Genomic DNA, 24,700 nt, shown 5'->3' with positions numbered 1-24,700 from the left:
AAACAACTGGCTGGAGAAGGGGAAGAGGCTTTTTTCCCCTATTTTATTTTGAGGCTGTAAACTGTTCCTTCCTTTTACTTTAAGGAGGTTTATTCTTCTAAAAAAACTATATATGTTATGTATGAAATATGCTGGCTTAAATGTAATTATGCAAAGGATCTAGAAAGAAAGAAATGTTAAATTCTTATTTCATAGAGTCATATTGCTGTGAGACCAGAGGGGCAAAATGAGCCCAGCCCCCTGCTAGACAGGAGACGCCAATCGAGCACTCCTGACAAATGGTTGTCAGGCCTTTGTTTAAAGACCTCCAAAAAGGAGATCTTTCATTGATGATGCATGAGAATATGAACCCAAGGTCTCTGACATCTGTTCAAGATAAAAATTTAAAATTATTAACCATCTGTTTTGGAGGGCAAGGAGGGCAAGAGGTGAGCTGGTAATTAAGGATCCTTGTTGAGACAAATGTAAGATATATGACTACTTATTTGTCATTTATAGATAGAAGAATATATAGCTTTTTGTATCCCATAAAAGGCAATAGGAAATGGGTGTATCTTTTAGGATTGGTTCTAGCAGGCAGCCAATAGGAAATTCAACCAGGCTGATTGGACAGAGGCAGCCAAGGAGGAGCAAGGGAGCTGGGCTGAGGGAATATAAGTGCTGGCCATAATGGCAGGAGGCCAGGCCAGAGCTTGGTAACCATATACCACTGTGCCTCTCATTTATTTGTCTGACAAATAAATTATTATTTTAATTTCTCTATTGCTGCGTTGAATATTTCATTCCAGCTAAGCGTTAACCACAAGCAGGGTGCTACAGTTTTGCAGTTAAGCGATTGTGACGGAGCAGGGTGAGCTTGGCACCGGTTTTGTGTCTCTGCAGGGTCTGTGAAGCTGAAATGAAACATTTGCACCCGGCTTCTTGCTGGCTTCTCTTCTCACCTGTTACCTTTGCAACAACAACAACCCTGTGAGGTGGGCTAAGCTGTGAGCAAAATCTGTGAAACTGCACATCCTTGTAGGTAGGGTTTGTCTGTGTCCTGCCTGCCCCCCCCCCCATCTTCTCAGTAACCTTGTGAGGTGGGCATGGTTTCGAGATGGCTGTTCTGGCACTATGGTTTTGATATTGCAAAAAGCAGCCTTAGAAGGTCTGGGGTGGGGTGCTTATTTTTCTTTACCAGGGATGAGAAAGAATTCTTTTGTGTTCTACTGTAACATAACAGGGCTATGAAATGTCCCACCTTAATATCAAGAGGGGCACTCTAACCACTATGCCACAACTGCCCCACATTTGAACCTTGGAGCAGACCCTCTGCAGAATGCAAATCCCACCGCCCTGGAAATGCAGTAAGAAAAAGGAGGGCGTGCCCCCCTCCAAGGGAAGGGGGCGCTTTGTGGGGTCCCCATAGGCGGAATCCGCAATGTCTCCAGCACCACGCAGTTTGGGTGGGTGGGGTGGGAGAGACGCTGGCTCTTCAAGGGTTAAAGGCAGCGATTATATTATGACGCTGGACTTCCTGGGGGAGAGGAAAAGCGTCACTTCCTCCTCGGTTTGTTACATTTGAACAGCTGCGAGGGAGGAGAGTCTGCAGCGCGGAAGACTGTGCCTTCTGCAAGGTAGGAAAAAGAGGGAGATATATTGGGGGGGGGGAGGGGGCTCCCGAGCCAGAGCAGCTCCTTCGCAGGAGAGAAGCCCTCCAGGAGAGGGCAGTTTTGCAAAGGGGCAGGGGCGGGAAGGCGCATGCGTGGGGTTGCACCCCACAATTCAGCCCCCCAAGAGCTGCGATGAGTGCAAAAGGTTTTAAGGGGTGCAGGGGCGCCCCAGGAGGAGAGCACGGCCAGAAGGCAGGTGGGCGAGGAAACCCCCCCAAAAGGAAAGGAGGCAGGATGGCTCTGGGAAGGGGAGGAGAGAGACATTCATGTTTTGGGAAAAGAGGGGGAGGGAGGGCAGGGTCAGCTGGAAACTCATTTCAGCTCTAGACGGCATGGGCTCTTTTATCTTCGATGCCTTCCCTGTCTGGGGGGGGGGGGGTTCAGGAGGAAAGCCCCCAAGGAGGGTGCAGTCTCTCTGTATAGCAGACCAGCCCTAGGAAGGAACCAAGGTGTTGGGAGAGATGGAGGAGGGAAGACTTTAAGGATGGGAAGAGGAGAACCACTGGCCATAAAATGACATTAGTTTCTCACCACCAGCCACTGCTGCAGCAAAGTTGGCAGAGTGAAAAGGAAGCCAGGAAAGGAAATAAATGTTTTTAATGGTGGTGGGATGAAGATCTTATTTCAGGCATGGCTCCACTTTTCAGGCATGGCTTCACATTCACCAGGAAAATGTCTTGGGCAGGAAACTAACTGCAGGGCCTCTGAGGCTGCCTTTGTTTCTTCCTCCCTCCCAGGAACCTGCAGCTTCTGAGCTCTTCAGTCCAAGCAAGGATGGAAGGAGGAAGATGGACGGTTGACCTGGACAGACTGTCTCCTGCCTCCCTCCAAACAACCTCTGAGCGTTGTCCTCCAGGACCCTCAGAGACATCTCGTGAGTTCCTAGGAAGTGGAGATAGGGACTTGGGGGGATGGAGAGTGCAAGCAAGGAATAAGATAAAGGGGGGAGGTTTTACTGTGGAAACTGTGGGTGGGCTTCCCCTCCCAATATATCCATGGAGGAAAATCCCCAGAGGGGCTCTGAGGCCGCCTTTGCTTCTCCCTCACCCCCCAAAACCTGCAGCTTGGTTAAACTTCTGAGTCCTGCAATATAGTTCCAAAGAGGCTGGATTAGTGGTCCTAGGAAGGACCTGAGCTGGGGCTCCCCACCTCTGAGGCTGGGAGAGGTTGGCTGAGTTTCAGAGTGTTGGGGGTGGAGAAGGAGGAATGGGTGGGTGGGGGCTGGAGGAAAACCCTCCCTCAAGCAAGCAGAAAAGACAGGAGAACATGCAATGTAAGAAGGTCTTGACTTGAAGGAAGGCAAGGGAGAGGTCTTCTCCAAAGTCTCTCCCCTGGAGCATGCACCAATATGTTGCCAGAAGAGGAGGAATGGGCAGAGGATCCCTATATACATATAAAAACAACTGCTTTCAATGGGATCTACTTTCAGGTCACTACTATGCCCCCCATGCCATGAGGCCTGGGGGCAAGGCCCATTCCACCTGGCCAAGGCTCACCTTCAACAGCCAAAAGAGGCTCCTGGGAGGCCACTGGGACATTGCTGGAACAAATCTCGGGTTGGGGCAACTGGCTAAAATGCTTTAAAAGGTTCTGATTTTCGTTCCTCTATTTTGTTTTCATCGGGTTGGTGTTGGTTAATTGTTTAGTTGGGGTCGGTGGTTATTTTAATTTGGGTATAGCTGTAAACATGTTGTTATTATTGCTGCTATTCTTATTATTGGTTGGTTTGTTGCCTGTATAGGATATTTCTGTTTTTTATGTTTGATGTTTTGTTCTGTTTTTATATATGCTCTTAGCTGCACTGGGTGGCTGTGAGAAGCCCACCAGATTGGGGGATATAAATTTTATATATATGTCCCATTTGGGCTTCTGCAGGGGCTGGAGAATATCTAGGGCAGAGGAATCCCTGCAGCTTCTCTGAGGCTCCTTTTACTTCTCCTTCCCTCCCTCGCTCCCAAGAAACCTGCAGCTTCTTTAGGCTTCTGAGCTCCTCAGGAAGGATGGAAGAGGCTGATCCTCTTTCAGCCTCTTTCTGCTAATAACAACACCTTGAAGATCCCGGGCCCCAGGGAAATTAGGCTGGCCTTGTCTAGAGCCAGGGCCTTTTCAGCCGTGGCCCCAGCCTGGTGGACCACTCTCCCACAAGAGACCAGGGCCCTGCGGGATTTGACATCTTTCCGCAGGGCCTGCAAGACGGAGTTGTTCTGCCAGGCCTTTGGGCAGGATGGAGTTTGACTTACTTTCCTTTGTATAAAACAAACCCGAAGGAGGCCCCCAACCCGCTCACAGGTCCTTGTATGATCAGTGGAAACAGTTGGTCCTGGCAAGTGTTAACCACTCTCAATTCCAGCCTGATAATTGCCACCTGTTTTGATTTTAACTTGTCTGAATTAATTTTAAGATGTGTTTTAATTAATTGATGTCTGTTTTTATGCATATTGTGTTGTTTTTATGATGTTAGACACTCTGGGCCCTGCCTCGGCCAGGGAGGGCAGGATACAGAAATAATTCTTCTTCTTCTTCTTCTTCTCCTTCTTCTTCTCCTCCTCCTCCTCCTTCTCCTGCTGCAGACCTAGCGAGGTTGGAAGGGGGAAGATGGACGGTTGACCTGGTCAGGCTGTCTCCCACCACCTTTGAATGTTCCCACCCAGGACTCTCAGAGAGATCTGGTGAGTCTCAGGGAATGAAGATGGGGACCTGGGGAGATGTTGGGGTGAGGAAGCTTTCCTGGCAAGAAAACGAGGAAGGCTGCAGGGCCAGAGCTCTGGGCTAGCAGAGATAAAAGGTAGAAAGAAAGGAAATGAATGTTTTTTAATGGTGACATGGGCATAGCCAGGATTTAGGGGCTGCTGTCTACCAGCTCCATCTGGTACACAGGCTGAGTCCCTACCTGCACACAGACTGTGGTACATGCTCTGGTTATCTCCCGCTTGGATTGCTACAATGCGCTCTAGGTGGGGCTGCCTTTGAAGGTGACTCGGAAACTACAGTTAATCCAGAAAGTGGCAGGTCCACTGGTGACTGGGAGCAGTTGCCAGGAGCCTATAACACTGGTCTTAAAGGATCTACATACAGAGTATGTTTCCAAGCACAATTCAAAGTGTTGGTGCTGACCTTTAAAGCCCTAAACGGCCTCAGCCTTGTAGAACTGAAGGAGCGTCTCCACCTCCATTGTTCTGCCCGGACACCGAGGTCCAACTCTGAGGGTCTTCTGCTGGTTTTGTCACAGCAAGAAGTGAAGTTACATCTTGGTAGTGGAACCATCCCTGTGGAACACCCTCCCTTCAGATGTCAAGGAGATAAAGAACTACATTGCTTTTAGAAGACATCTGAAGGCAGCCCTGTATCAGGAAGTTTTTAATGTTTGCTGTTTCCCCTTAATTTTAGCAGGTGATGACCAGGAAAATCATCGTTCTCAGGGCTCATCAGAAAGAAATAAGCATGAAGCAAAGAGAACAAATGATAGCCCTTCGTGTGGCAAAACATTCAAAGGTAAATTGAGCCTCAGCCCACACTGCAGAAACCACTCCGAGGAGAGACTGTGTAAATGCTTGGTGTGTGGAAAGAGCTTCAGTGACAGCTCAGGCCTAAAATCACATGAAAGAATTCATGCAGGACAGGAATCATACAAATGCCTAGAATGTGGAAAGAGTTTCGATCGCCACTCATACCTTAAAAAACATCACAAAGTCCACGCTGAGGAGAAACCATATGCCTGTCTAGAGTGTGGAAAGGCCTTCACTTACAGCTCAGGCCTTGTAGATCATAAAAAAATTCACACAGGGGAGAAACCATATACTTGTTTTGACTGTGGAAAGAGCTTCCGTTATAGCCAAGGTCTTCTAACTCATCAAAAAATCCACACAGGGGAGAAGCCGTATAAATGTTTGGAGTGCGGAATGAGCTTCGCTCACGGCTCAAGCCTTATATCGCACCAAAGAATTCACACAGGAGAGAAATCTTATAAATGTACGGAGTGCGGAAGGAGCTTTGCTCACAGGGCTAACCTTACTTTACATAAGAGAACCCACACAGGGGAGAAACCATATAAATGCTTGGTATGTGGAAAGAGCTTCAGCCAGAGTTCACACCTTAGTTCACATAAGAGAACCCACACTGGTGAGAAGCCGTATAAATGCTTTGAGTGTGGGAAGAGCTTCAGTCAGAGTTCACACCTTTCTGTGCATGAGCGAATCCATACAGGGGAAAAACCATATAAATGTGTGACATGTGGAAAGAGCTTTAGTAACTGCACACACCTTGTTAGCCATCGCAGAATACATTCAGAAGAGAAGCCATATAAGTGCTTTGAGTGTGGAAAGAGCTTCCGACATGATGCGGGCCTTCATATACATCAGAAAATTCACAGAGGTGAAAAACCGTATGCATGTTTTGAGTGTGGAAAGAGCTTCACTCACAGCTCTCACCTTAAATGTCATCAAAGAATTCACACAGGGGTGAAACCATATACCTGTTTTGAGTGTGGAAAGAACTTCAGTCACAGCACAAGCCTTACATCGCACCAAAGAACTCACACAGGGGAGAAACCATATAAATGTTTGGAGTGTGGAAAGAGATTTGCATATGGATCTAACCTTACCTATCATAAAAGAACTCACATGGGATAAACCATATATATACTTGGAATGTGGGAAAAGATTTGGTCAGATTTCACAACTCATTTTGCATAAGTGAATCAAGAGGGGGGAAGTATTTAGATTCTTGTAATGAGGAAAGCAGTTTAATTAGAGCACTGCTAATTTGCAAGATATAGGTTAATTGGATTTGGAGGGACATAATAACCGCTGGGGTTAGCATGCTTATTGAATTTATGGGAAGGCAAAAATACACAGAGATTTCTCAAATCATATTGTAAGGAGATCACTTCTTAAAGTTTGGGAGAAATACAAAGATCAGTTGGAGCCTAAAATCCCATGGTGGGCCTCTCCAGCAGAGGCCACAGTGGTGAAGAAAAAAAATATGTTGTGAAATTGGCCTGCTTATAAAATAATTTTAAAAGAAGATAACCAACTAAAAGTTAACAGTTTTGAGGAATTAAGAGATATTATTACAGATAGGTTCCAATATTATCCAATATTAAAAAAATTTAAAGTAGAAAAAAATAGTTCACCAAGAGCCTCAAGATTTGAATCCAACGTAATACACTCAAAAAGTAAAACTCTCTCTAAAGAGTTTCGCCTCCTCCTCCACTGGGAAGTCGAGGAGGAAGAAGTTACATCAGCCATGATAAAGCGGTCTCACGACTTTGGGTATGTTATAACAATGTCCCAATGGGAAAATCTGTCGAAGAATAATTGGAAATTTACCACGTGCTATGCCATAAGGGAAAACTTTTTAAAAATGCAGCACCGGTGGTATTTAACTCCATGGAAATTAGCCAAAATGTACAAAGGAGCCAAAAGTTACTGTTGTGGAGATCAAACAGGCTCACTGTATTCTATATGGTGGCAATGTAGCAAAAGAAAGAAATTTTGGGAGGAAATCCATTCAGAATTAGAAAAAAATGTTAAGAATTTCCTTTACAGTGGTCCCTCGGGTTAAGAACTTAATTCATTCTGGAGGTCCGTTCTTAACCTGAAATTGTTCTTAACCCGAGGTACCACTTTAGCTAATGGGGCCTCCCGCTGCCGCCGTGCGATTTCTGTTCTCATCCTGTGGCAAAGTTCTTAACCCAAGGTACTATTTCTGGGTTAGCGGAGTCTGTAACCTGAAACGTCTGTAACCTGAAGGGTCTGTAACCTGAGGTACCACTGTAATAAAAAAGCCAGAGGCATATCTGTTCGGGATCACTGACTCAGATATTCAAAAAAATATTAAAGGTATTTTTTTGTAGGCAACAGTGGCAGCGAGAGTCCTTATAGCCATCAAGGTGGAAAAGCGACATAATTCCTTCCAGACAGGAGTGGATTCAAAAATTGACTGAATATGCTGAATTAGATAGCTTATCGGGGAAAAATAAACCGAGAGCTGAATTTGTATCAAAATGGGAGGCCTTTGGAATATATCTTAAACAAAACTATACCATGTTAAAATCTATAGCTACTTTTGAGTGATCTCAGCAGTCTTTATTAATTGCTTATATAAATATTACTAAACTGTGGAAAAATAATATAAAAAATAGTATTTTGTTATGGCAGTAAAGTTGTGTAGAAAGAACTAAGGAATAAATGGGAGGTTGGGTTTAATGATAATGAGATTTTTTTTATTGTAACATGAAATTGCAATCTCAAATTTATGTCTTATTCTTCATCTTAATAATAACAAAAGATAGTGTAAGTTATCTTTTCCTTCCCCCCCTTCTTAATTTGTACTATTTATCGGTATTGTCTTTTTGTAATATTTTTTTTTCCACTTCTGTAATAAGCATGGAAAATGTAATAAAATTTAAATAATAATAATAATAATTGGAGCACCGCTGTTGTGAAATCAGTGGTGTGGAGAGCTTCTTTCATTTAAATCCATGTAAATACAGAGATTACAATTACTTCCTGGCTTTCCGACTCTTCCTGCATCTGTATTTTATGCAAGGAGTAAAAATACACCTAATCCTAAACTTTAGGAAGAAATTTCTGACTGCAAGTGAGATGAGCTACCTTGGAAGGTGGTGAACTCTCCTTCCTTTTTTTAGGTTTTTCAGCAGAGGTCGGGTTGTTTTTCCTGCATTGTAGGGGGTTGGACTAAATCAGGGATTGTTGACCTGGTCCCTACCACACACTAGTGGGCATTTCAGGATTCTAACTGGGCAGTAGGGGGTTCTGAATCCTCCTTCCATCAAGTCCTGGTCGGCGGTAAGGAAATTTTACCATCAAGGAAGATGCATTAGTGGGTGGTAAGTATAAAAAGGCTGACTACCCCTGGACTGGGACGTGGGTGGTGCTGTGGTCTAATCCACAGAGCCTAGGGCTTTCCTATCAGAAGGTCGGCGGTTCGAATCGCCGCAACAGGGTGAGCTGCCGTTGCTCGGTCCCTGCTCCTGCCAACCTAGCAGTTCGAAAGCACATCAAAGTGCAAGTAGATAAATAGGTCCTGCTCTGGCGGGAAGGTGAACGGCGTTTCCATGCACTGCTCTGGTTCACCAGAAGCGGCTTAGTCATGCTGGCCACATGACCCGGAAGCTGTACGCTGGCTCCCTTGGCCAGTAAAGCGAGATGAGCGCCGCAGCCCCAGAGTCATCCGCAACTAGACTTAACGGTCAGGGGTCCCTTTACCTTTACCCCTGGACTAGATGATTCTTGTGGTCCCTTCCAACACTACATTTGTATTATTCTTTGACCTTGAGTTTCCGGTTCTGGTCTTGCACCATGGCGGCAGCTCCCTCGATATTGGAGGCAGGCACAAATGAAGGGGTAGGGAACGAAAGGGTTTAAGCATTCCTGGAAACCTCCTGGGGTATGAGGGAGCAGGCTGACCCGCAGTCGTCTCAACGGCTCACTCCCACGCAGATCAGCATGGGGGCAGATGGAGGAGTTGGGTCATCACCTTTGCCATGATGCAACCCCCTTGGACCGCCATCAAAAGCGGAGGTTCTCCTTATAATTGGATTTTATTGGCCGTGCACTGGAGGAGATGGGGACACTAGAAGCTATATGTGGTTTGAAAGGAGTGAAGGTGGGGAGAACCTTGTTTTGACCGATGTCGTTGGGAAACTAGAGCTTAACCCCACCACCACCAAAAAGGAGTGTGGATTTAAGGAGGTGTTGACATACAACCTGTTTTTAAGAGGAAGGACATTGGCTAAACAAAAAAAATGCTACCATAGAGGTGAGAGGAATTTCACAAGGGCACATGAATAGCAGTGGTCCCCGAATGTTGGAGAGAAAAACCCTTCCCGTCTAAGACAAGGAAGAAAATGGTGAATGTTTGAAAGTTGTTGATCAACTAAAAGGAGAGGCCTGTTGTTTATCTTGAAGTGGGATGGAGGGGGAGCTGAGTTGAGGAGGACGGGACTTAATCTTGTGACTTCAGGTCCACCCTGAACCACACTGGAAGGACAACATTGGGACAATATTCCTACTGGCCAAGGTTGTGGTAGGAAAAACATCAGCAGCAGAGATATGCCCATTTTGACTCTCCTGCACCCTATCTGCATAACTTAGCAATTGTAAAATATGGACACACATTTACTTTGGCAAGATTGAATATACTGCCTTCGGTTGTACTTGAGGGACAATTCCAACAAATTCCACACAAAAAATGGTTATGTCCCTGTGGAGATGGCAGTACCGAATCAGTGGCACATGTCCTTCCGGTTTGCTGCAGAATAATAAAAAGTACATAAATGCAGAAAATGTTAATGGTTACAGGACTAAATTCACAATAAACAATCCCTGTGTACCTGTGTGCGTATATGGGGAGAGAGGATGGAGGGGAGGCACGTGTATCTGAAGGAAGGGCTCATGGTCTCAAGGAATCTGCTGATGTGACATTCACCACTAACCCAGAAGCTGTTCTGTGGTCCAAGTGGTTTAACAAGGGTTTAGGATTTACATCAGAGGTGGATGGAACCCCAGCCCGTAATCTGGACCCATGGAAGTTTCTGAGTCACCTTTAAGGGAAGCTCCAAGCAGAAGACATTGCAGTAACCCAGCCTGGAAGTTACCAGAGCCTGGAGTGCAGTTGCCAGGTCACCTCTGTCCAAAATAGGGTCCAGTTGGAGAGCCAGCAGGCGGTGGAAAGAGTAAATGGGACACAACCAGTTAAAGGGTGGCTGAGAGAAGGAGAGGTTTTGGAAGGAAGACCTTGGGAGGGAGGGGGCTGAACTGGATTGGAAGGAAATAAGTATATAAAATGGAAATGTTTCTTCAAATCGAAGCACAGATGTGATGGATAATAGGACTGACGGGGTGTCTCTGAACATCAGTTGCTGAAGAGGGCGAGGGGGAGCAGAAAGTGCCCATTTCTGTGAGAAATCTAGTTTGTGAGGCTCCTGGTAGTTTGTGAGGCTCAACTGCAACCCTTAGAGAGAGATACAGCTTCCTTAGTGTTGTCTTCTCCTAATCTTCTGTGTCTGCTGGGCTTTGAAGTTGCCCATCAGCAATGAGCAACTGGATCACAGTCTGAATCAAACAGACAAGTCTCCTGATTTCTGTCTGCTACATTATGATGAGACCTTCTGCCTATGGGAATCCACAAGGCGCCCCCCTCCCTTGGAGGGCACGCTCCCTTTTTCCTCCTGCATTTTCAGGGCGGCGGGATTTGCATTCTGCTGAGGGTGGCATAGTGGTTAGAGTGCCCCTCTTGATATTAAGGTGGGACATTTCATAGTCCTGTTATGTTACAGTAGAACACAAAAGAATTCTTTCTCATCCCTGGTAAAGAGAAATAAGCACCCCGTCCCAGATCTCCTAAGGCTATTTTCTGCAATATCAAAACCATAATGCCAGAACAGCCATCTCGAAACCATGCCCACCTCACAAGGTTACTGAGAAGATAAAGGGGGGGGGGCAGGACATAGACAACCCCTACAAGGATGTGCAGTTTCACAGATTTTGCTCACAGCTTAGCCCACCCCACAGGGTGGTTGTTGCAAAGGTAAGAGGCGAGAAGAGAAGCCAGCAAGAAGCGGCTGGTGCAAATGTATCATTTCAGCTTCGCAGACCCTGCAGAGACACAAAACAGGTGCGACGCTCACCCTGCTCCATCACAAACGCTTAACTGCAAAACTGCACAGCCCTGATCTTTTACAGGGGGAAGAAAACACCGAAAAAGTAAAAATATACAATTGACTTGAAGGCAGAGAGTTTTAAAGCTCTTTTTGCACAGGGCAGAGAGCTTACCTTTGATTCTGGCCTGATGCTGCACTGAGTGGGCACAGCTGGGTGAGACCAACCCCACCCTGTTCACCCACCCAGGTTTCAGTGATACACACCAGATCAGCTTCCTCTTCCATAATCAGATCATGGATGAGGGAGATTTTATTCTGGATGGACCTGGCATTCAGCAGTAGCAGTCGCAGACCCAAGGGCTGGATGATATGACAACCACAATTCCCCAGGATGGGGGGCAGGGCGGGCCTGGCACACAGTACAGCCACTAACTACATGTGCTGTGTGCCCTTTACCCGGGCCGCCCCTCCTCCCACACCATACCTCCCCCTACCCAGAACCCCTGAAATTGGGCCTCCCTCTGCTCCTCCCATCCCAGACACACCCCACAAAATGCCCTTATAACTGTTAAAAACAGTTTAAACACTAAGTTTGTTATTGGTATGGGCCAGGGGTCTGCAACCCGTGGCTCCGGAGCCGCATGCGGCTCTTTTACATCTTTGCCGCGGCTCCGGGGTGGATACTAGCGAGGGGAGGAGGTGCACTGTGTGCCCCGACACTCCCCACTGTTTTAAATGTCGCAATGGTTTTGCAGCTCCCAGTTTTTTCTTCTTCGGTCCAAGTGGCTCTTTTTGTCTTAAAGGTTGCAGACCCCTGGCACCCCTGGCATGCACACAAAAGCTCATACCAATAACAAACTTAGATTAAATTAAGTCTTTAGTTCACTCAAACTTTCACCTTTTTACCCGCCCCCCCGAAATTCAAAATCATGTTCCAATACATAATAAGTTTTTCTTTTATATTATCAACAACTTCCCACCCCATTTCCCACGACGTTTCTCTTTTCCACCCTTTGCTTGTGCCCTGTCTAAAATAGCCCAGGTTAAAGGGAAGGAAGGCAGAGAGCTTTAAAAGCTTGGGGGGGGGGGGGCAGGATGGGGGGGGTTAAGACCTGTTTGGCATGCTGGTTCCAGAAGGTAAGGATGGCCAGGTGGGGGCATCCCAAGGGGCTGTCCAGAATATATGTGATTTAAACTTTACACACTATCACCCGAATGCAACCCCTGCAAAAGTTGTGTGTCGACTGTACACCCCATATAATAGTTTATTGTCACAACCTGTTGGGAGGTTACGTGGGGTCTCCTGAGCATGAGAGAGGAGGAGCTGCTGGTCATTGAAGCTGTGCTTGGTCTCCTCCTGACAATGCGATGCATGACATCGGACACACACAATGTGCACCAGGTGCATGACGTCACACGTGTGACGTGTGATGGGCACCCTCAATATTGGGCGCAAGATGGTGTCTCGGCTAGAAGGGCATGGTAGCTCACATACTGTTTACTTACCCTGCTTTGTATCCTACTTGTGTGCTTTTGCCCGGCTGAAATGTGTCCTGGAACTCTAACATGGCCACATACTTGCCTAAGAGTTAGGGTTGCCATATTTCAAAAACCAGAGCTTTTTTGGCCATGGGTTGCCATACATCTGGACGTATGGCCGTCCTAGCCTAAGTGGAGGATGGAGGAGTGTGCATAGAAACTAGGCTGCTTTCCCATTAGTCTGTCAGATTTTACCTCTGGAACTGCCCGCCACTGGCATGTGGGCCCCCGAAGTTTGCCCAGAAGGGAATGCAGCCCACAGTCTGAAAAAGATTACCAACCCCTGCTGTCAAACAAAACAAAACGAATTTATTAATGCTTAGAAGCAGCTACTCCATGTCAGGGGATTATATTTGAATAAATCCTAAGTGAATATCTTGTTCATGACTCTTATTTAATAGGGCATCTTTATTTAAATAAGAGCCAGTGTGGTGTAGTGGTTAAGAGCGGTAGTCACGTAATCTGGGAAACCGGGTTCGTGTCTCTGCTCCTCCACATGCAGCTGCTGGGTGACCTTGGGCCAGTCACACTTCTGTGAAGTCTCTCAGCCCCACTCACCTCACAGAGTGTTTGTTGTGGGGGAGGAAGGGAAAGGAGAATGTTAGCCGCTTTGAGACTCCTGAAGGGGAGTGAAAGGCGGGATATCAAATCCAAACTCTTCTTCTTCTTATGAAGGTGCTTCATCGGCTAAAGGCAAAGCTCACCTTTCACCCTCACAGTGACCCACCTCAAGGCCAGACAGTGAAGTCCTGTAAACAAGGTTTCTTCTACTTCTGCACCTGCGTCTCAAGTCCTACAGGGATCACAATGCAATTGTTCTCCTCCATGTCATCATTCCTATTCTTGGAATAGCTTCAGGGAATTGCACAAGTGTTGTCTGTGAGACCAACCAGCTAAACATGAGAATCAAGGGGAAGGGGAGACAATTTCTTGCCTGAAAGGTTTGAAGCATAAAATATCCCCTGTGCTAAAGAGAGCCTGTCTTCTGCACATCTTTGTGCCCTGACTGATAATGATATTGTTTGAGAACCTGATTGCTACAGAATACATGCAACCCCCACACATAAACCCTCCAACATTTCTCTGATTTAAATAGAGATGCCCTATTAAATAATAACGACAATGATGATGTTATTTATTTATACATACATACATACATACATACATACCCCAACCACCCATCACACTGGGTTTCCCCAGCTCCTATGTGCAACTTCTAACACATATAAAAACATAATTAAACATTAAACATAAAAAACTTCTCTATACAGATGTTTTCTAAAGGTTGTATAGTTTCTTATCTCCTTGGCTCAGGGGTTGCATAACTCCAGATCCTCCAACATAGGGATGTCCTAAGGAAAAGCGGAACATTCTTGGATCAAATCAGAAACCGCGGTGGCTTCTGTAAATCCGTGACTGTTACTGGAAAATAGGGACACTTGGAGGGTCTGTTTGGTATCTGATACACCTTTTAAAGAGGCTGATGAATGTATAAATTGTCTTTTGGGCGGGTTGTGTTGTTGCAAGCAAAAATGCCTTAATTCTTGTATCGAGCCAAAAAGACACAAGAGATTGAAGAGGATGAATTCCAACATTGTTTATTGCAAAGCAATAGGTTACAATAGGATGGCTCTGCAAAAGTTGCAACTGCGCCCAGTGGTATTTATAAAGTTTCAAACAAAGCATTCAATTCCCACCAATCATATACACCGTTACCTCAATTAAATTGTTAGACCAATCATATGCATAAGCATCGGCTGTTTCTGTTGACTAAGCTCTGATTCCCACCATGTTCTGCTATGACCTTAGAATCATAGAATTATAGAGTTGGAAGAGACCACAAGGGCCATCGTGTCCAACCCCCTGCCAAGCAGGAAACACCATCAGAGCACTCCTGACATATGGTTGTCAAGCCTCTGCTTAAAGACCTCCAAAGAAGGAGACTCCACCACACTCCTTGGCAGCAAATTCCACTGTCGAACAGCTCTTACTGTCAGGAAGTTCTTCCTAATGTTTAGGTGGAATCTTCTTTCTTGTAGTTTGGATCCATTGCTCCGTGTCCGCTTCTCTGGAGCAGCAGAAAACAACCTTTCTCCCTCCTCTATGTGACATCCTTTTATATATTGGAACATGGCTATCATATCACCCCTTAACCTCCTCTTCTCCAGGCTAAACATGCCCAGCTCCCTTAGCCGTTCCTCATAAGGCATCGTTTCCAGGCCTTTGCATGAATACATTTTGTTAGTGTGTGTGTTGGGAACCTGTGTTACGTGTCGCCATTTGCATCATGTAGCAGCTTATGTTCTAGGTTTGTGCTGTATCTTTGTGATTTACATATTAGCTGTATTTCCACCCCAGTTGGGGCGGGGCGGCAACTTGCAAAATCAGCAGTGACAGGCTACCATAACTTTTCTATTAGAAGCACACTCAAGGATTTACAGGGGTACACATTATCACATTTATTGTAGCCATTTGGGCCACTCCCACAGTGCGACCTCTCTATGTGGTCATCTCATTGTTTCAATAAACCCCCAATAAACCTAAATGTTGTTTTCTGAGTGGATTGTGATAGTGGACAGCCAGATATACTTGCCTCAGACTTCAGAGATCTAAGCTGGCCAGGGCGACCTTGCCAGGGACCAACTGCTTGAGTTTTGTTTGAGTTTATAACTTTATTTTAACAATGAAAAAAAAAAAAAAAGGCAAAGGACCCCTGGACGGTTAAGCCAGTCAAAGGTAGATATGGCGTGTGACGCTCATCTCGCTTTGAGGGTGAGGGAGCTGGTGTTTGTCCACAGACAGCTTTCTGGGTCACGTTGCCAGCATGACTAGACTGCTTCTGGTGCAACGGAACACTGTGACGGAAGCCAGAGCGCACGGAAATGCTGTTTACCTTTCCGCTGCAGCGGTATGCACTTATCTACTTGCACTGGTGTGCTTTCAAACTGCTAGGTTGGCAGAAGCTGGGACACCACCATCAAGCGGATTCGAACTGCCGACCTTAGAATCAGCAAGCCCAAGAGGCTCAGTTGTTAAGACCACAATGCCACCCGCATCCCTTATTCTAACAAGACTGCCACTCTGAGCCTCAGACAAGTTCTGCATGGTCCTGAACTCCTCTACTATTGCCAGATGCCTAAAGATATGCAAGGAAGGAGCCAGGCAAGTCACACTGGGGAGAGCATTCCACCAGTGGAATCAAGTGGGAATCAGGCTATGATGAAACCATGCACGTTGAAAATTAAGCTTAAAGGGTGTGTGGCTGCTGGAGTCATTCTGTATTCATTTTCATCATTTTATGATTTATGCAAAATAAAGAGAGATTGAACTTCAAGGAGCTACATTCTACAGACAACTACATAGCTAGCATTACTGTTGTGCTCATCATCAACTGTCAAAACAGAATACAGTGGTACCTTGGTTCTCAAATGGCTTGGCTCCCGGACAAATCGGTTCCCGAACGCCACAAACCCGGAAGTAAGTGTTCCGGTTTGTGAACATTTTTTGGAAGCCAGATGTCCGCCATGGCTTCCACGGCTTCTGATTGAGTGCAGGAAGCTCCTACAGCCAATCGGAAGCTGCACCTTCATTTTCGAACGGTTCTCGGATTTGAACGGACTCCCGGAACAGATTAAGTTTGACTACCAAGGTACCACTGTACTTTAAGAATTAGATGCTATCTTTACTTTTTGTCGTCAGGTGCTCCTTTGTATTCAGGTCAGGCCTGAGTATGATAATGTAGCATTTGGGAAGGAAGATGCAGCCCAGAAGCCCAGCACTGGAGGCCAACATAGAGAAGACCTGCACGGCTACCATGTATTTCCCCTTTGTGCTCAGGTAGGTGGGCACAAAGGACACCCAAACACTGCAGAAGACCAGCATGCTGAAGGTGATCAGTTTGGCTTCATTGAAGGCCCCAGGCAGCTTCCTGGCTAGAAAAGCCACAGTGAAGCAAATGGCAGCCAGGAAGCCCATGTAGCCAAGGACAGTGTAAAACATGGCAACAGATCCTTCATTGCATAGAAGGATGATCTCTCCAGCCTGGGAGTGCATGTCAGAATCTGGGAATGAGGGAGAGATACCTAGCCAGATGATGCAGATGACAACTTGGACACTGGAACAGGAAATGACAATGGAGTTGGCGAGACTCCTCCCCAGCCATCTCCTCGCTCTATTCCCTGGCTTTGTGGCCAGGAAGGCCAGAACCACAGTGATGGTTTTTGCCAAAACAGAAGAGACGGCAACCGAGAAGATGATGCTGAAGGCTGTTTGTCGGAGAAGGCAGGTCACTTTCCTTGGCCTCCCAATAAAGAGGAAGGAGGAGAAAAAGGAAAGTAGAAGGGAGAAGAGGAGGATATAGGAGAGGTCTCGGTTGTTGGCTTTCACTATGGGAGTCTCCCTGTATTTAACGAGGATTCCTAACACAATGCCTGTTGTTAAAGACAAGAATACGGTAACAGAAGTTAAGATGATCCCCAATTGTTCTTTATAAGCCAGGAAAGTGATAATCTTGGGGACACATTGATCTTGGTCCTTGTTTGGATGCTGATCTTCTGGGCACTTGATGCAATGGTCTGCATCTGAAGGGGGGAAAGAGTCGCTTCAGCATCACGTACAACCAAACAATCTATTCTATTACTTTTTTGGGGGGAAAGATTCTTATGGGGGAGATGACACCTGTTTATTAGGGAAGGGGAGGCAAAATTCTTTATAAATGCTCAGAAATGTTTTTAGAATCTTCACTGAAAGTCTCTCTGAGTGATTCTTCACCCTATTTATATTCTCCTAAGGAATTTCCTAACCTTTGATTCACTCACCTTCCTCAGTGGAGATCATCCCTTCTGCACATGGAGCACAAGCATAGCAGCAAAGTGGTTGTCCTTCTTGAACCACCTTGGTATAGCCTGGCAGACAGCTTTTGGTACACCTGGAGAGTGGCACAGCCTAGCCACGCAGAAAAGAAGGTTCATCAAGGGTGAAGTGTTAGGAGCACCTGTGCCTATGGAGTACTGAAGGGGATCTCACGGAGCCCATGTGCTTTTTTTCAGGGAAGCACTTTTGATGCAAAACAGCATGGAAGGGAAACCTCTTTGTGTCAGGAGCTCAGCCTGCACTCAAGTAGGATCCTGGTAGAGACACATGCCCGCCTGGCATGTTCTCTCCCTCCTGGTCGATTGTTTGGGAGCTTCAAAAGCTTTCTTCAGCCCGAACATCACAGCGACCGATGCCAACCGACACTGGCACACTTAGGGATCTGCAGAGTTTGCGCAGTTGCGTAACAGACCTCAGCAACTCAGCATTTTGGCTAATCTACTTTATTTACATATAAACACACATGGAGAATGGCAACATGGCTCCCTCTCTCTCTAGCATCAGACAGCAAAGAGAAAAAGAAGAAAGGACAAACTTCACGGAACACAGTAACACAAACATCCTGTCTCCGTCACTTCCCACTCTGTGGAGTCAAAACATACCACATCATGTGAAAGACAAAAATCCCATGACTGCAATCATGGAGCAGGAATTTTAACACTTTGGTGTGTCTGCTTGCTTGTTTCAACATTTATACCTATCACTATGGGAGTCTCCCTGTATTTAACGAGGATTCCTAACACAATGCCTGTTGTTAAAGACACAATGCTCAAGGCAATGGACAGAATAGGCAAAAACAATATAATAATGGCAGAATAATACGCCAAGCAAAATGCCGCAATGAAACATACTGATAAAGAGCAGAAATTAAATATACCATCACCTGATGATGCTAACTAAAAAAATGTCTCCTGAATTATTATTATTTAATTTTTTTCTAAGAGTTCTGGGTCCTGGGATAGAAGGGGAAGATGAAACTGTCATGGGGTTCCACTACATTGTGGTAAAGAGCCTTTCTCTTCTACCACTATATTAATACTGTGATTATTGTTACTAGTAATATTAACACCACCTTTCTCCCAATTAACTAAAAAAGAAAACTATTATATCCACCCCTAAAAACAACCTTGTGTGCTATGCTAGGAGGAGATACTATAACTAGCCCAAGGTCACCCAGTGAAGTTCGTTTTGGCTGAGCAGGGATTTGAAATATGATTTCCCGAGTCCTATCCCCTACACCATTTTTGGCACTAGAGATCAGATCCCAAGTAAAGTCTGCATTAGACCTGTGAGCCACTGGACCCATAACTTGTTATACTGGGCCCACAACCTGTTCCTGATAGCATGTCTGAAGGCAGCCATGTTTAGGGAAGCTTTTAATGTTTGATGCATTACTGTATTTTAATATTATGTTAGAAGCCTCCCAGAGTGGCTGGAGAAACCCAGCCAAATGGGCGGGGTATAAATAATATATTATTGTTATTGTTGTTGTTGTTGTTGTTGTTGTTGTTATTATTACGTCACACCTTAACCAGTGTGGTCAGCAGATTACCTGCACCTCCAGCAGCATATTGCAGCAGAACATCAGAGTATTCTTGCTCTCCAGTTGTCAGCCTTTTTCAGAGTGCACAGTTAAGAAAATTCCTTGCCCACACAGTTCAGTTCAAAGTATAAAGTATTTAAAGACAAGTATAAACACGCTATCTACATAAACTTAAGAGACGCTGGTGCATCACAAACTATTAAGTGCAGTTCCCAGCACAGCACAATATTCAATGGAATATTTGTGGAAAGGATTTTAGTTAAAGTTCCATATAAAGTAAAAGGTAAAGGTAAAGGACCCCGACAGTTAAGTCCAGTTGCGAACGACTCTGGGGTTGCGGCGCTCAACTTGCTTTACTGGCCGAGGGAGCCGACGTCTGTCCGCATACAGTTTTTCCGGGTCATGTGGCCAGCATGACTAAGCCGCTTCTGATGAAACCAGAGCAGCACACGGAAACACCTTCCCGCTGGAGTGGTACCTATTTATCTACTTGCACTTTTATATGCTTTCGAACTGCTAGGTGGGCAGGAGTTGGGACCGAGCAACGGGAGCTCACCCCGTCGCGGGGATTCGAACCGCCGACCTTCCGATCGGCAAGCCCTAGGCTCTGTGGTTTAGACCACAGCGCCACCCGTGTCCCCTCCTGCTTCCATATAAAGTATTAGGAGTTTAATATTTGTCATGTCACATAAGGAGTCTCATACCTTGTTAAACTGTTGGGGCCAAACAATGGCTTTTGTGTTAATGGTAAACTTTACGTCAGGGGAGGTGCCCCTCTCTATGCTCCCAATTTTCCCTCTAACACGAGACTTATTGGGAAACATAATCCAGTTCTCAATATTGTAGTTGCCTGGCAGCTCTCCATTCTCATCCAAATATAGCTTGCCCATTGAAGTATTCAGAAATTGAATTTCTCTTAAAAAAAGGTGGAGCTGAAATGGAAAGGATACAGTAGCATTAAGGAAATATGAAACTATACTCACTATCTCAGCATTGCTCACTTTGAGCTGTTATGAATTGGGGCCAGGGGTTTGCTTTTCCAAATTTCAGTAGCACCCTGTGGAAGCCCAAAATTTGGTGCCCCTCACTTCTCACCTTCCATTCTGCGTGTGCCCAGCACAGGGGAACCAGTTACATTGCCCCAAATCTGCCTCTGGTAGCTCAACTAAACTATATGCCTTTTTCAGGCATTCTATTTATTTAAACGTTTTTAGACCACATTTTATATAAAATCACAAATCTTTTTACACAATAAGTTCATTACACAAAAGAAAGGTTAGATCTTGATATAACACATTTAGCATTTAGATCTTTTTGTATTTTTGTATTTTGTATTATATTATCTGTAGTTGTTTTGTTTCAAAAACTGATTTGAGCTGTATTTTATTATCTTGTTTGACTGTATCGAGAACTGTCCTGTGCTCTTTTGACAAATAGCTGTATATAAATGTTTAAGGTCTGTATGTAAATGTTTGAGGTCCAGCACCAAGGGCCTTCTGGCGGTTACCTCACTTCAAGAAGCCAAATTACAGGGAACCAGGCAGAGGGCCTTCTCAGTAGTGGCACTCGCCCTGTGGAACGCTCTCCCACTAGATGTCAAAGAGAACAACTGCCAGACTTTTAGAAGACATCTGAAGGCAGCCCTGTTTAGGGAAGCTTTTAATGTTTGATGCATTACTGTATTTTAATATTTTGTTGGAAGCCACCCAGTGTGGCTGCAGAAGCCCAGCCAGATGGGTGGGGTATAAATAATAAATTATTATTATTATTATTATTATTATTATTATTATTATTATTATTAATATAAATTTACTTGGGCACGGTGGAGGAAGCATTGCACTGGGAAGAGAGTTCCCATATAAGCATAATGATCAATTATTATTTTTTACCTCTACCAGGAGCCTCACGAATTGGATTTGCCTCAGAAATGGTTCTCATATGTAAATTTGATGAAACATTTGGGGCAATGTACTGCAGTTTGCAGAAAGGGAGAGAAAATACCTGCCACGGCTGTAGCCTTTGATGTTCCAACCTGTCTCCTCCACCAGCCACCAACATCCACTTTGATCTGGATGAATAGGCAGCATTCAAAGCCTGAGCCACAGCTTGGACACTGAAGTAAGTGATGTAGCTGTTTTGAGACAGGGCTCTCTCCAGCTCCTCTTCTGGCACCATCTCCAGTTTCTCGTTCTCTGTGCATCTTCTCCAACCTTTCGCGGCCAGCACATGTTTTGAATATGAACAATGAAACGCTTTCTGCCAGAAGTGATGAAGAATATAGGAAGTTGGGTTATAGTAGTCACGCTTAGTCCTTTCCCCCAACTTCATTATGAAGGACAAAGACCCATGAATGTACTGGAATAAATCAGGAGGATAAGATAAAAACACATTGATGTCCTTTAAACCTATTGTGATCCAGACTTTTGGCCCAATTTGTTCCCCAAGTGCTGCTTGCAGTGTCATGATTGGGAGCCACCCCATGCGAGTATTTTCATAGTAAACAAATACACCCAGTTGTCTCCATAGGACAAAGGGTTCATTCAAACTGAACATTTGATGTGGATTCTTTTCTGGAATTCTTTTTGATAGAGCAATGCAAATCCCATTGCTGATCATCAGAGGTGTCAAGCCACCGATAAATCTTTCTGCATCATTGTTCTCTGGAGCTAAGAGGCCAATCCATGTCCATCTGAAATGCAGGAGCAACTGGATAATACCCAAGTATTGACTTTCTTCTTTGGGGACCATTCGGTACAGAAAAGGGAACTGAGTTTTATCATCAAGAACTTGAGGAACCAACCCATAACTGATCTAGCAAGGAAAGGAAAAGATTAGTGTTTCGTTTTGCTTCCAGGATAAAGACCAGATATTTATTAACCTGAAATGATTAATATCTAACAACATTTGTGCTGGCTGTGACAAATTGGAGTTGTAGTCCACAAAATCTGGATGATACCGGGTTGGTGAAGGCTGGATTTTGGGGGGGAAAAGAGACCCCTGAACTATTCCATACTTTTCTCACTTTTTGATGCTCTTTCTTAGCATTCCCTTCATACCTGTGGGATTTTGTAGATGCCTGACATGGCAGAAATCTCTTTTGAGAGTGTAGAGTCGGCCCCCTCCAGAACAGCCAGAAGGTTATTCCTTTTCCTGCACTTATAGTTGGGAATGTTGCTCCTGCCACCTGCAACCAGGTCTAGCATGGCATCAGAAGTGATCCTGGCATCAAAATAGTTCTCATAGAGGTTGTAGCCCAGGGTGATGTTGGGTAAGAACTGGGGATTGTGGTTTATCTCTTGGATGGTGAACAAGAACGACAAGATGTGCCAGTGGAACCTATATGATGGACTGCAAAAATTGAAGCAATTAAAAACCGTCAAACTGCTTATCAGCATTTAATGGGGGGGAAAAAGTCACACCTAAGGGGCTATTTAGGCAATATGAATCTCATAATTGCTGACCCCAAAATAATTGTCTTCATCTTGGTGGCAGAGTGTGAGAGGGACTTATCCTTTTTGTAAGGTGAAAACTCACAGACCAATTAAGAATAAAAATGGGGAAATTCATGCTTCCTTGCAGAAGAGGAAAAGAACACAGTCTTGAAAAAAGAAAATTAATAACTTTTTTTTTGGAAGACTCGTGAAATTTCCACAAAGGCTGCAGTTTATTTCTTAGTCTTTGTTGTTTCAAAGGGCTGTTTCGTAAGCTCCACTTTGTTAAAATAGAGAACTTTGTCCATACTCTAGAAGGGGAATAAGACTGCAACCCCAAATCCATACACTTAGCAGAAAGCTCTATTCAATCAGTTGGACTTAGGATGTTCATACTTCTGCCTGTCCTGGTCCACCCGCTTACAATCTAATGATACAAAAGGAAAGGGGGTTAGGAGGGGTGCGGAAAGCTTTCATTTAGCTAAGCAGGATTTTAAAATAAGCTTCTGGGCTAGGAAGGAAGACCTCCCACATTCAAATCCTGGCAGCTACTTCCCTGCAGCAGCCACTCCACCACCCACTTGCCAGTGCTGTCTTTCAGTCCATCATTTTGATCTGTGATAAGGTTGAATTGCATTCTAGCATTACATCCTTCAAAAGGCATCACGGTAGCACAGCACAGATAGATCACTTCACCAGGGACAACCAAGGGAACCAGAAAGTAAAACGGGTGGGAATATTAGAGCACTAGCTGTTCTTTGACTCCAACTCCCATCTGCCCCAGTCAGCATGCAGGTGACAACCATGGAGTCTCAAATTTCAGTGGCACCCCATGCAATGCCAATTTTTTGTGCCCCTCCACCTCTCACACTCCATCCTGACCAGCGGTTGAGGCATCCAAACTGATCGTGTGCTCCTCTAAATCTGCCTCTGCAACATGGCCAATGTTCAAGAATAATGAGATATCATCCCCCAACAATATCTCGATTGCTACAGGTTCCCCTTTCCAGGCTATTTCCTTGGTAAACAGGAAACATTGGAGGCAGAGAAGCATAACACCCACCTAGACATAATTACTTACACATGAAACCTGGCAAATGGAGGCTGGGAAAAGTTGTATGGACGCTGTTCAGAGAAATATTTTGGAGATATGATCCCACTAATGAGGAAGTCTCCTGGCCGGTAATAATTGTGTGCTTCATTTTCTTCCCTGATCAGATTCAAGGGGCATTTTGTCTTTAGGTCTCCAAAGACTCCATGGGGCATCAGCAGAAGAAGTAGCAGCAGAAGCAGAAGCAGCAGGGATCTCATTCTGGCTCTGCTTCCTACACGTTTCTTGTGAGTGGATCCTCTCACCACCTGAACCTGCTAATCAGAAGAAGACAGAACGTCTTGCAAGACCAAAGCTGCACCACCAATATGGGTGGTGTTCAGCTATGGCTTCAGAGCCATTGGACTTCACATAGTATTTCCCATGTCCCTTCTGCCAGTTCTCACTAATGTATCTCTGACACAGGAGGTGTTCTGCATACCACATTACCAAGGCGCAGTAAGTAACATCACACCGATCTTGATTCTGATGTTTAGACAGTTTCCCTAAATGTCTCTTGAGCTTTGGCAAGAATGAGGATAGATCACTATGATTTTCATAATGATAAGGGGAATAAGGTTCACTTCTGTAATATACTGGAGCCCTTGTGTGGCTTGAGGGGCAGGTGCAGAGGTGTAGAAAAACATGTCTTCAAGAAAGCACAGATGTTTATCCAAAATTTATCATGAGTTGAAGGTGGGGAGAGTTGGCCTGGACTTTGATGGTGGGAACCTGGACATTCTGATGGAGGATACCATAGGTCCATCTAATTTGGTATTCTGCTTCCCACAGTAGCCAAGACCCCTAGATCCTTTTTACACATACACCTGGCAAGCCAGGTGTCCCCCACCTTATATTTGTAACCTTACATTTGTCCCTATTGAAATTCATTTTGTTAGTTTGGGCCTAGTTCTCCAACCTATTAAGGTCATCTTGAATCCCGATTCT

At 45.1% G+C, this 24,700-nt stretch overlaps 2 protein-coding genes and 1 long non-coding RNA gene across 4 annotated transcripts in view; 1 reads left to right on the top strand and 2 right to left on the bottom strand.

Moving 5' to 3' along the window:
- Window positions 1-9,921, bottom strand: part of LOC308470208 — a 116,129-nt gene extending 106,208 nt beyond the window's left edge. The window contains exon 1 of the long non-coding RNA XR_013982261.1: window positions 9,790-9,921. This is a non-coding gene — a long non-coding RNA (uncharacterized lncRNA). The remainder of the gene's footprint in view (window positions 1-9,789) is intronic.
- On the top strand, window positions 955-8,659 carry LOC308469817 (uncharacterized protein). 2 transcript variants are annotated; one of them, XM_080992789.1, is made up of 4 exons: window positions 955-1,616; window positions 2,390-2,526; window positions 4,223-4,321; window positions 5,040-8,659. In XM_080992789.1, exons 2-4 carry the CDS (start codon window positions 2,427-2,429, stop codon window positions 6,278-6,280), a joined length of 1,440 nt encoding a protein of 479 aa, XP_080848915.1. In that variant the 5' UTR covers window positions 955-1,616; window positions 2,390-2,426; the 3' UTR covers window positions 6,281-8,659. The 2 variants fall into 2 exon arrangements, with proteins under 2 accessions (XP_080848915.1, XP_080848916.1); XM_080992790.1 differs by lacking the exon at window positions 955-1,616 and having other exon boundaries at window positions 1,719-2,526.
- Window positions 9,922-16,485: 6,564 nt separating the features above from the next.
- LOC308465506 (vomeronasal type-2 receptor 26-like) lies at window positions 16,486-23,299 on the bottom strand (the record flags this gene model as incomplete). The annotated part of the gene is made up of 5 exons (XM_080985453.1): window positions 16,486-17,396; window positions 17,634-17,760; window positions 21,233-22,042; window positions 22,288-22,579; window positions 23,244-23,299. 5 exons carry the CDS (start codon window positions 23,297-23,299, stop codon window positions 16,486-16,488), a joined length of 2,196 nt encoding a protein of 731 aa, XP_080841579.1.
- Between the last annotated feature and the right edge of the window lie 1,401 nt (window positions 23,300-24,700).

The sequence above is a fragment of the Podarcis pityusensis genome (assembly GCF_964106645.2).
Source record: "Podarcis pityusensis genome assembly, chromosome: 2".
In the NCBI taxonomy this organism is placed as follows: domain Eukaryota; kingdom Metazoa; phylum Chordata; class Lepidosauria; order Squamata; family Lacertidae; genus Podarcis; species Podarcis pityusensis.
This window is presented reverse-complemented; position numbering and strand designations above follow the sequence as displayed.